This window comes from Marmota marmota, unplaced genomic scaffold (assembly GCF_001458135.2).
Source record: "Marmota marmota marmota unplaced genomic scaffold, marMar, whole genome shotgun sequence".
In the NCBI taxonomy this organism is placed as follows: Eukaryota; Metazoa; Chordata; class Mammalia; order Rodentia; family Sciuridae; genus Marmota; species Marmota marmota.
Window position 1 is genome coordinate 10361337 of NW_025999853.1, and position 12574 is coordinate 10373910.

Sequence of the window (12574 nt, forward strand, 5' to 3'; positions counted from 1 at the left end):
CCTTGCTAAATTGCTGAGGCTGGATCTAAACTTCAAATACTTCTCTCCAGCCTTCCAAGCTGCTGGGATCTCTTAGGATTTTTATGTTGTTCATGTATAGAGACACTTTTACTTATTTTCTAATCTTTCTGCATCGTAGTTCTCTTCCTTTTTTTTACTGCACTGTTAATGTTGGAAGTTACATTGATTAACTTTTGATTGTTAAATCAGTTTTGCCTTCTTGGGATAAACCACACTTGATCATAAGGTATTGTCCCTTTTACATATTACTGAATTCAATTTGCTAATATTTTGTTAAGGATTTTTAGAGTTCATGAGAACTCTGAAGTTTCCTTTTCCCATAATGTCTTTGTCAGATTTTTGTTTGTTTGTTTAGTTGAAGTTGGACACAATACAATTTATCTTTATGTGGTGCTGAGGATCGAACCCAGGGCCTTGCACTTACTAGGCAAGCAGTCCACCGCTGAGCCACAACCCCGGCCCTCTTTGTCAGATTTTTGTATCAGCTATATTAGCTTCATAAATGAGTTGGGAAGTGTTCCCTCTTATATATTTTTTGGGGATGGTACCAGGTATTGAACTCAGAGGAACTCAACCACTGAGCCACACCCCCAACGCTGTTTTGTATTTTTATTTAGAGATGGGGTCTTGCTGAGTTGCTTAATAGCCTCATTTTTGCTGAGATTGGCTTTGAACTTGAGATTCTCCTGCCTCAGCCTCCCAAGCCATTGGGATTACAGGCATGCACCTCCATGACTGGCTCCTTCCTATATTTTTTGAATGAATTTGTATAAAGTTGTGTATTTCTTTCTTAAATGCTTTATAGAGTTTACAGAGAAGGCATCTGGGCCTGATGTTTATTGGTTTCTGTGGAAAGATTTTGATTTATGGATTCTATTTTTTTATTAAATATAGTTATTAATGCTTCCTAATTCTTAGGAATAAAGTTTGATAAATTGTGTTTTTTAGAAAATCCATCCATCTTTCTAATTTACCAACTTAGTTGTCACTAAATTGTCTGGAATATCCTCTTTTTATCCTTGCTTATATATTTTGTAATGGCCATTCTAATTATTCCTGTGACTGTTAAGATACATTTTAAATCATTTTTATGGATATATTTTTTCTTTTGCTTATTTCAATTTTAGCTTTTCTAGCTTCCTAAGGTAGAAATTTATGTCACTGATTTAAAAATTTTCCTATTTTATAATGTGAACAATTTAAAGTTTGCATTCTTTTTAAGCAGTGCTTTGTCTGCATCCCACAGATTTTTAAGGCTTACATTCTTATTGTATCATTCAGTTAAAAGTATTTTCTAATTCCTCTTACAATTTATCAATGAATTATTAAGAAATGTGTTGCTTGATTTTCAAATACTTGGAAATTTTATAATGTATTATTTTGTTATGGATTTCTAAATTAATGCTGTTTTAGTGAGAGAACTATTATGATTTTATTCCTTTGGAATGTATTGAAATTTGCTTTATGGCTCAAGATATGGTTTCTCTTTCTGTCATTCCATGTGCTCCTGAAAAGAATATGTATATTGTGTGATTGTTGGTTAATAATGTTCTTCAAATATTCTGTATCTTGGCAGATTTTTGAAAACTTGTTCTGTCAATCACTTCAAATTTAGAAATATAGCTACTGATTTTTCTATTTCTCCCATTCTGTCAGTTTTTACTGAATAGAGTATGAAGCTCTTTTTCAAGTCTCTCTAATTAATAACCTACTTCATCTTTTTTTATCCCCTTGATATTTATCTTTTGCAGAAACTATGTTATTTGTTCTATCAAGTTTTCCAGGATTTTTATTTTACTGATTGCTTACACATCAGGTTTAATGTTTCTCAAGTCCTTGGCTTTTCTTGTAAATAGTAGTAGTTAGATTTCAGACTGCATTTTAGACTGCAGTGCAACCTTTTGAAAATATTTCCTAGGTAATGTATATAAACTATAGTTTTATTAGTTAATTAAGGCTTATAAAATGGGACATTTTAATTCTATTATTTCTTCTTTATTAATTAAAAGAAACACTTCTCTAAAGATAAACTATCTTGGTTTTTATTGGGTTATTCTGAAAAATAGTTTGTACAGGAAAGGCAGAAAAATGTCTTATTACTTGCTTATCAATTTTAAAATTAATAAGCTGCAGGGCTGAGGGTATAGCTCAATGGTAGAACACATACTTAGCATGTACAAGGTCCTAGGTTCAATCCCAACATCCCAAAATAAATAAATACAATAAATTGGTTTCCTACTATCCTCCTAAGGGCTTAGATTTAAAAAATATTATCATTATGAATTTATGACTTAAATATTGGATGTTATTTCATACCATTATGGATTGGTATTATTATAGATGCTGATACTGTCCCAATTTTTTTTAGAAGAGGCCTCTTCAGGTTATCTCTTGATTTCTCAACCTTGATTGTGCATTGGGCACACTCTTGGGGAGCTTTTAAAAATATTTATCCCTGGGTTTCTATCCCCAGAATTCTGAGTTAATTGGCCTATTGAGTGACCCAGTCATTGGGATTTACAAATTTCCTTCGGTGATTTTATTGTGCAAAGTTGAGAACTATTGAGGATTAATAGAAATTCCAATATTGTAACTAATAATATGATGGAAAAAATGGTTAAAATTTTGTTCTTTGTAGTTTGTGTCCCAGAAGGGATTTATAAAAATTACTGTGTTTTAAAGTCTTGTGTGTTTATGCCACAAACTTGATATACAACTAGGTTCAGTTTATTTCATTTTGTTCTCACTTTGAAGGAGTTTATTTTTTAATTTCAGTTTTTAATAATTATATAGAATATGTATGCAGTTCTAAAGTTATATCTACACACCAAAATATGTTCAGAGAAGTCAAATTTATTTATATTCCTGTCTCCTCTATCCAGTTTCCTTCCTCTCTCATTGGTAGCTAATTTTTCTGTTTGTTTTAGATTTATCCTTCCATTTAAAAAATGTAACAAAGACTTCACTTCTCAGATAAATAGGATCAAACTATATATACTTTTCTCCATCTAAGTCCCATTTTAATAAGCATGTATCTTTCAAGGATTGGCAAAATCATATGTCTATCTGAACCACATCTACTGGGGAAAGATAGTAAATATCTTGACCCCTTTCAGTCTGAACAGCTACTTCACAGAATCAGTTTCTTAGATTAGATACAACATACATGCTTTTCTACATATTAAATTTAGCAAATGTTGGATCTGGGTATGGTGTCTGAGAGTAGAATTTACAACCATGTCCATTAACTCATCAAATATAATTTGTGTGACATGAGATTTTTTTTTTATAGTTTTAGGCAAGTGGGTATAGAGGTAGGTTCTCAGTCAGTGAGATCATGTTCCTCCATGATAATTTTTGAGAAGTGTTGTTATGCATATTTCAGTTATGTATGCATGCTCTTTTCTTCTACAGTCACAGGATTTGATCTGTGGGGTGCGGTAGTGGCAACTGGGGTGGTCTGCACATTCTACTGCACGCTGGTATGTCAAATATATTATTTCCCCTTTTAATCTACTTACTTGATTTGCAAAATTGAAATTTCTAGTAGTTGTGTACTGCAATCTGGTTGTTCATACTTACTCTTTTGTTCCTGAGTACCACAGTCTAACTTTGGTAAGAAACATTGGCTTGGGGTAAAATTTGATTCTTTGTAGAACATGGATTAAACTGAAAATTTTTTCTTTCATATGACCTGTGGCATTGGTTCCTATTATCTCCTGATTTTCCTTACTGCTATTAAGTTTTAGCTTTTCTCAGCACAGAAAACTATGATAACTTACCATTGTCCATAGGGAAGAGTGACAAAATATGTAAAAAAAAACTTTATGGTAGGACACTGGAATTAGCAGAGGTGCTGATCCTTAGCACTGGTACAAATCTTATGGGATCTTGGTATTCTAGGTATCAACCCTTTAGTTGTTGGATATTGTAGAAGATGTGGTCCTCAGGCAGGGGCTTATGAAGCTCAGGTCATAGGAGCTAGAAAGGCTTGTGAAAAAAAGATTTTAGTATTTCAACAACCAATATGGGTGCATACTGATTGGAAATCAGCCCTGCTTATAGGATAAATTCCACAATGTTGACTTATGCAATTCAACTCTGAATTTGCTTCCTAACAATCTGCCCATGCCACTTCACTCCATTCTAAAATACATATCTCCCCACATTCACAGGCCATGTAGTATGCTGGTCAGTCTATGCTTTTGCCCAAGCTATTTTCTGTACTGGGAGAACTTTCTATCTTTGCCTGTGCTTATGCCTGAAAGCTTGGCTTAAATAGCTCCTTAATTTTAAAGATTCTCCCAACCTGATCATCTCTCTTGAGTGCATTTCTTGTTCATGATCCATATTTGCTTCACTTTTGTACAGCACAGTGTATAAGTACGTAGACACTTAATGATATTTTACAGAAGCATTAATCCCAATACACTTTTCCCTTGAAGGGTGGTCTTAAAGCAGTTATCTGGACAGATGTTTTTCAAGTTGGAATCATGATAGCTGGATTTGCATCTGTGATTATACAGTCTGCAGTGATTCAAGGTGGCATCAATGGGATTTTAAATGATGCCCATAATGGTGGAAGATTAAACTTCTGGAAGTAAGTTGCTATTTACCTCTTGGTTAACAGTTAACAGAATATACCTTTTGTTTTCCCTTTATTGAAATAGTAGGTTTATGTTAGAAAGCAAGCTAACAAACAACTAATGATTTGATGCAGCAAGTTGAAACTGGTGAGTAAATGTGTGAGGATCCCACCAGCTTTATAGGTGGTTAAAGTAGTCATATGGCTCTTAGTTGCCTGGTGTTAGGATAATACTTCCTCCTGAAAAGAAAAAAGAAATTATTTTCTTGCAGACAACCAAAGTCTGGAACAGGTTGAAAAGTGAAATAAGGTGATAAGGGAAAAGATATTGGAAAAATAAGAAAAGAATGTCTCTTGGGAGACAAATACTTAAAGGCAGCGATTCCTTTTTGATCATTCTTCATTTCAAACATTGCCAAGGATTTCTCTTTTGAATTACCTTGGCAATATGTAGTATGTTAATATGACATATTATTACTATACATTATTATTTTAGGTATGTGCCCCTGTATATTATTTCTGAAAATCAACTAGAAAAGTTTTGGCTGATGCCTCAAGTGACAGTGTAGCACAGGATATAATATGTCTTAAACAGCTATGTTGTTTAAAAAAAAAAAGTGGAAGCCAGGTGCAGTGGCACATGCCTATAATTCTAGTTACCTGGCCGACCGAGGCAAGAGGGTTGCAAGTTAAGGATATCTTGGACAACTTTGTGAGACTTTGTTTCAAAAATATTTTTAAAGGGCTGGTTATAGCTCAGTGGCAGAACAGTTGCATAGCATGTGCAAGGCCCTAGGTTTGATCCCCAGAAGCACACATACACACATGAATAAAAATCATGGAATGAAGAAAATGAAGATATTTCAACCCAAATGAAATCAAAACAATGGCTATTTTGACTGACAGATAGCCATTTAGACTACAATGGAGAACTGAGAGTTTCCCCAAAGTAAACCTGGGTTGTGCTCACCAGAAGAGGGGGAATGGATGCCAGGAGCTAAGCCACACAGCACCAGCCCTCAATATGATATTTTTAAAAATAAAATTAGATGTTTTTGTGACCTTAACTTGGAAGATTGCCAACCATTAAGTAATAATGAAAAGCCCTATTGTAATTCAGAATTCTCAAGTGTTTTCCTTCTTATTCTGAATTGTTTTGAGAACATGGTGGACAAAATGTCGCTCTGAGATGAATGAAGAAAAGGATGAAAATCACAGAATTATTAGTTGGTGATGGATCTTTATTTATTTATATGTGATGCTGAGTATAGAATTCAGTGCCCCACACATGCTAGGCAAGTACTCTACCACTGAACCAAAATCCCAGTCCCAGGTTAAGCTTTCTTTATAACAACATTTTGGACTTATGTACATGTCATTAAGTAGTTCTAAACTATTAATATTTAGCTTGTGCACACAATAGTTTAAGAAAATATGATTATAAGGACATGTTAGTTTTAGCAAGTGAAAATCTTTAAACTATTTCTTGAGCATGAATATAAACTAAAACTATGACTGTACATGTACAAAAAAAGGAATTATATACACAAAATCTGTTAGTTTTGTGTTCACTTCAGTACTATATTTATTGCTGTGGTGCACTTAGGAATACCTCTCTCTCTGTCTGTCTCTCTCCTGTGATTGCAGTATGGCACACTTCATTTACAATAGTTTACTAAGACCATGGGAGAAAAACTTATCTAAATGCTCAGAATGATCAGAATATTCATTTCTCTATAATCCTATCTTGAATTTCCAAATCTCTTAAAACAACAATTTTTATTTCATGGAATTTAAGTTAGAAATATTTCTATCTTTTATATTACTTAATAAATTTGTACATCCTTGGTATGTCTAGAGATATATGATTCCAAAAATATTCTAGAAAGATTTTCTTTAGTCCTTTGTCAATAGTTCAGCTTTGTTTTCTGCTTCTTTTCATTTAGCTTTAATCCTAACCCTCTGCAAAGACACACGTTCTGGACAATTATTATAGGAGGGACTTTCACATGGACCAGCATCTACGGTACCAACCAGTCACAAGTACAGAGATACATTTCCTGTAAAAGCAGATTCCAGGCAAAGCTGTAAGCCAAACTGTGGTGTATGAATCATTAATAACTATTAATTGTGGGAACTCATTTCATAAGTCAAATTTAGCTCAAGTTTAAATCTTAAGTGTCATGAAATTCCAGGAGATAAATTATATACTTGATTACAAAAGGATCAAGCAGAACAAAGTGGTACTGTAGGTTTAAAATTAGATATTTGAAAGTATTTATGTCAATTATTAAGTAAAACAAGCTTTATCAAATAAATAATCAGTTCTTATGCATCCATTTCTATAAGGATGTATAGGGAATAAAATATAAATATATGGCCCTTGTCATAAGGGAACCTAATATCAAGTATATAAAAATGAAATAATATTAGAGAGATATAATAGTTCCATGAAATAATATAACAAAAGAAATGTTCCAAAGTATATATATGGTAACTTATATTTTATTTTCAAGCTCAGTCATGACTTTATAACCCTTCTCGAATTGTTGACTGCTTGAATGATCCTAGAAAAATTACTTATTCTCTCTGAGTCTCAGTTTCTAATTTTATGAAACGAATGTAAGAAATACCATACTTCTCATGGAAAGTTTTTAAAAATACTGTGCTTGGCACATGTATGGTGGGGTCTAGTAAGTGTTAATTCCTTTTTCTACTTCAGCTGTTTTAATGTGAAGGCAGAGGGTGGGTGGAGATTCCTGTTGACTTGGCAGAATGGATGATCATAATCTGGGCAGGTGGAGAAGAGTGGGAAGGTGTTACAGGTTGATGGGGGGATTTGGACAAAAGCACAGGGTAGTAAGGCCAGCAGGGCCAGGGTCTCTTAAGCCCATCTTAGCTAGAGCAAAGACTGTAAGATGGTAGCTGGCCTCAGATCAGGTTGGTGACCCTCATTCCCCATGTTGGCAAATAAGATTGACTTGCTTACATGCATTTAGGGACCTAAAAATTCCAAATAGATTAAAAGCACAGGGTAGTTGGGGTAGTGGGACAAAAACCTGGCAATTCTATTTTACTCAAAGGAGTCAATTTTTCAGAGTCAATTGGTTTAGAAATTATCTAAGTCTTTGGAAAACTCCACAATGAAAGGTCTATGTAAATGTGGATTTAATAACTGGATATGGAATTCCTCAAAGGTGAGCTTAGGAATTCTGACATTTTAAGTCTTGAAATAATGTAATTTATATATAGATATGATAGTCTGTTGGACTTCTAATCTGTGTTAAAGCCAAGGTTGCTCCTAAAGTAATTGTATCAATTATTTATGTCAATTATTAAGTATAATTGTGCACTTTCTTGGACAGCCAAGGAAGTTTTTCCTCTTTGGTTTCTTTTAGAATATGAAACAAATTTTATAACTGAATCAAGTTCCTTCAGATAACCCAATAAGTCTCCTAAACAAGAAGACTATCTGATCCCAGGAGACCCGTTTCCACTGATTTCTAATACTGCTGCCTAGGCCTACTGCTGTTGATTGATAAGGGACAATAACGTGGATAATCAAGCTATTTGAATACTATTAAAGTTTAATAAAATAATTTTGTTCTAGCAGCTTTGAACTCAGATATGAGTGAGGGAGGTGTTTGAACATTAGAGTGAGTATAATTTTGATGAATTGGAGATAAGATGCAGTTACTTGCACTTTTTAGACAAAAAAGAAAAATGGTGAAACTAGTGAATTTAAAGGAAAAAGCTAGCAATCTGTTGCTTGGTACCTATTGCAGCGTGGGTTCTCTAGGAAGCAGACTCTGAGATGAAAGTTAACACGGCAAGAGTTTATTAGGGAGCCACAACTTATATAAGGGAAGGCTTAGGAAGCAGGATTGGCCAGAGGGAGAGGGTAGACTGTAATGCAGTCTCAGTAGAGGCCACAAGGGGAGCTCTGGTCCTGGGGACTTCAGATTGGTCCCAAGTTAAGAGTGAGGGAACTGGGCCTTTAAACCTCTGAATCCTCTAGTTATTGGATACAGGCTCCCTTTAGAGAAGGAGGCATGATTTTGAGGCACATACTTATTTTCAGGCTAAGGTAGTTCATGATATTTTCCATTCCAGACCCATTGGGAAAGATAACATAGCCACCTTGAGGAGAGAAATACTTACTAGTCAACTGATTATTAAGACAAAGCATTCAATGACATTTACACCAATAATAGCTATAACCACCATTTAACAAGTATTTATTATATGCCAAGTATTGTGCTATATGAAATATACTGTTTTGTTTAATCTTGTAGCTCTGTGACAGGGGCAGTATATCTCCAGATGTAAGGGAAGAATCTAAGGATCACAGAGTCTAGGTTACTTGTTCAAGATCCCATATGCAGAGCCAGTGTATGCTCAGGGCTGGGTATAAACTCTCCTGGAGCATGCAGTAAAAGTTATAATGCTGAACTTGACTTGGGAAGAACCTGTTCAGGGAATACAAGGTTTTCTTTCATACTTAAATGGGCAGTCTTGTGAACTACTTTGAAACAAGTTTGGTGAGTAGCTATATAAATGCTAACCATACTTAGTAGTTTATAATTACATTACTTTTAAAGGGAAAATGAGTAACATTTACTGCTCTGTTGCCTATTAAAATACTTACTTCATGACATGAGGATCCAAACTAGTATAATTAGATACCATTATAAAGCTACCAATGACCGTGGAATTCCAACCAAGAGGCAACTCTCATTCAATGGAAAACATCAACTGTTATAAATATTTCCAGATATATGTTGAAGCAGAAGATTAGACTAGACTTTTAAAAGTGTAATTTGGTAACCCAAAATTAATGTACATTTGTTGAATATTATCTTGAAGCTCTCTCCTGTTAGAGCAACAGTTTTCTTAATCTTGGGAATAGAAATTACAATTTCAATTTGAGGCTTTGTTTTCCTTTCTTTAGGTCTCTCTACATCAATCTTGTGGGACTCTGGATAATCCTCGTCTGCTCAGTATTTTGTGGGCTTGCCCTGTATTCCAGGTACCATGACTGTGACCCTTGGACAGCCAAGAAAGTGTCTGCAGCAGACCAGGTTTGACGCCATGTCTTCTTCACACATGCATTAGAGACATTATAAAAGCATATCTGTCAGGGGGAGGAAGAGTCCTTGTCTTCATAGGAAAGAGCAAATGTGCACAGTTTTACCATATTTCAAAAGCATTTGGCCAAAATGTATTTTAGCAGATAGAGCAAAAATGAAGAGTGCTGTATCTAACATTAAAATGTTGAAATACCTGGAAAAATTTCAGGCCAGGTGTTAAATAGAAATAACTCAGGGCTAGGAGTAGAAATGTAAACATAGTTGAAAAAAAGTCTATATACAAACTGTGGTCCTGTGGAACATTTGGTGGGAGATGTTAGATTGCTCACTTATAAACAATTTATCTTCTGGTTTTTAAATCAAAGAGAAACAGATCTCGTAAGTAAACATGGGTTGAGTACTAACTATTTAATGAGATTCTGTGTCCAGAGTTTTTCATGCTTCATTTAATTCTCACAAGCCTGTAATCCTAATTTTATAGATGATAAAATGAATTTCAGAGAGGCTAATAAATAAGAATAACTAGGAGTGCTTAGCAGATACCATGGGCCAGGTACCATCACGGGTGCTTTATATAAATTTTAATTTTTTTATTATTTTCACAGCTGTGCTCTGAGTTAGGGACTATGATTATCTCCCTTTCAAAGATGAGGAAACTAAGGTAGAGAGGAGTTAAAGTAACTATCTCGTAAATCTGGAGCCAGGATTCAAACCCAGACAGGCTGCCACTGGAGTCCTGTGAACCTCTGTGCCATGCATTGTCTTTCAAAGAGTGTAGCTAGAATTCAAACTCGAGAGTACCTGACTCCAAAAAGCCTGTGTTCTTGCCAAAATTACTAAGACTTGCTTATACATCCAGCATCCAGGGGCCTCATAGGATGAAAACAAGACTCAATTTTTTGTGGATGCAAATGCTTTATTTACTTCAAGAAAAATAAATCTTTGTGGGATGATTAAATGACAGCTTCTTGAAGCTCCATGTCTCAACCCCATTTTAACTTGATCTGTTTGATAAACATTCCCTCTGAAGTTCTCATATACCCTGAAGATGGAGGCACTTTTTTGTTATATTCTTTCAAATCAAGAACTTTTTGATTTTTGTAAGTATTTATCATCTATGGTTTGTATCATTAAGACAAACAAGGATTTAAAGAATGTTTTCAATATGTATTTCCCTTACCCTGGGGCAAGAAACAAAATAAAACAAAACAAAAACAAACAAACAAAAAAACTCCAGAACATCTTACTTTTGAGACTCCTTGTTATACACTATATTCAAAGCATCTTGCTTCTTGCATCTAGAGAACTCTTGCTGAGACCACCCCTCCCACCACCACCACCACAATAGATGCTTCTAGTACTGTGTTGTTAGTTAAGAATGAATTCAACGAGGACATTCACTGAGGACACAATACTAATTAGACAGAGTCAGTGGATGATCAGATCAAATGTTATCCTCAGAAGTGCAAAGATATGTCTCCACTACACTGATGGTACACAGCCCAGGCAAGCACAGCTAGTGTCTAGATATAATTTTACTATTTTCTTGCCTAGCAACCTTATCTCATTGATTCTACCTATACCTGAGGGAGTCATTCAGAGTATGAAGGAATCATACTGGTTATTTTTTGGGGGAAATTGATCATAAGGTAAAAAATTTTGGACCTCATTATGATACTAATGATAGATATTTTACTTTTGCTAATGATGGAATACTATTTAAAGTTAAACTTTTAAAAGTATCTTGGGAAAATTGGGTCTTGATTTCATTTGGGAAGAAGTTCTATCTTTTTCTTTCTTTCTTTTTTTTGAGAGTAAAGAATTTATAAGCTTCAGAGAAGGTGAAGAAAGTATTTCTAAAATAACAGAGATCTTTTCAATAGTGGAGAAAGGTCTTCCATCTCCCATCCATACATTGTTGCTAAAAGAAACCATAGAGGCTGTAGAAGCTGATAAGACAGAGCATGACTTCTATTCTTCACTGTGGGACAAGTAATCAATAAAGGCTCAATGCAAATGAAGCATACTTTCTATCAAATTGTCCACTCAGGACTCTTTTGATTAAAAAAGTAATTTTTCAGAAAGATGGCCAAGTAATAAATATAGTCTTAAAGTCATATACCTGCCCATCCTTATTTAATATTTATTTTAAACATTTACATTATCAGAAAGCACTTGGTATCAATAACTCTGTAAAGAACACATTTCAGAGATTTCCTGATGTCACACTCTACCCATCACTATGTGCAAGTCAAATTTGGTCTTTAGTCTTGAGCAGTGACTGAAGTTCATTAAATAGCCTTGAGGTACCAAACAAAGAGGATGCTACTTTCTTAAACACAGATATGTGTAAAATGTTTCCTTAAGAATGGCTCTTACCAATTAGACAGACGAAAGAAATCAAAGGCATAAAAATAGGAAAAGAAGAACTTATCACTATTGAAGAACTTATCACTATTTGCGGCAGACATGATTCTATACCTAGAAGACCCAAAAGGGTCTACAAAGAAACTACTAGAACTAATAAATGAATTCAGCAAAGTGGCAGGATATAAAATCAACACGCATAAATCAAAGGCATTTCTGTATAACAGAGACAAAACTTCTGAAATGGAAATGAGGAAAAATACCCCATTCACAATATCCTCAAAAAAAAAAAAAACTTGGGAATCAACCTAACAAAAGAGGTGAAAGATTTATACGATGAAAACTACAGAACCCTAAAGAGAGAAATAGAAGAAGATCTTAGAAGATGGAAAAATATACCCTGTTCATGGATAGGCAGAACTAACATCATCAAAATGGCGATATTACCAAAAGTTCTCTATAGGTTTAATGCAATGCCAATCAAAATCCCAACGGCATTTCTTGTAGAAAT

The 12574-nt window shown here is 34.4% G+C and overlaps 1 protein-coding gene across 1 annotated transcript in view; it reads left to right on the forward strand.

The window, feature by feature from the left end:
* Slc5a8 (solute carrier family 5 member 8) overlaps positions 1-12574 on the forward strand; it is a 45653-nt gene that overhangs the window by 10932 nt on the left and 22147 nt on the right. The window contains exons 4-7 of the mRNA XM_015482872.2: positions 3436-3503; positions 4467-4621; positions 6553-6693; positions 9558-9687. Of these exons, the coding sequence (XP_015338358.1) occupies positions 3436-3503; positions 4467-4621; positions 6553-6693; positions 9558-9687 (494 nt within the window). The remainder of the gene's footprint in view (positions 1-3435; positions 3504-4466; positions 4622-6552; positions 6694-9557; positions 9688-12574) is intronic.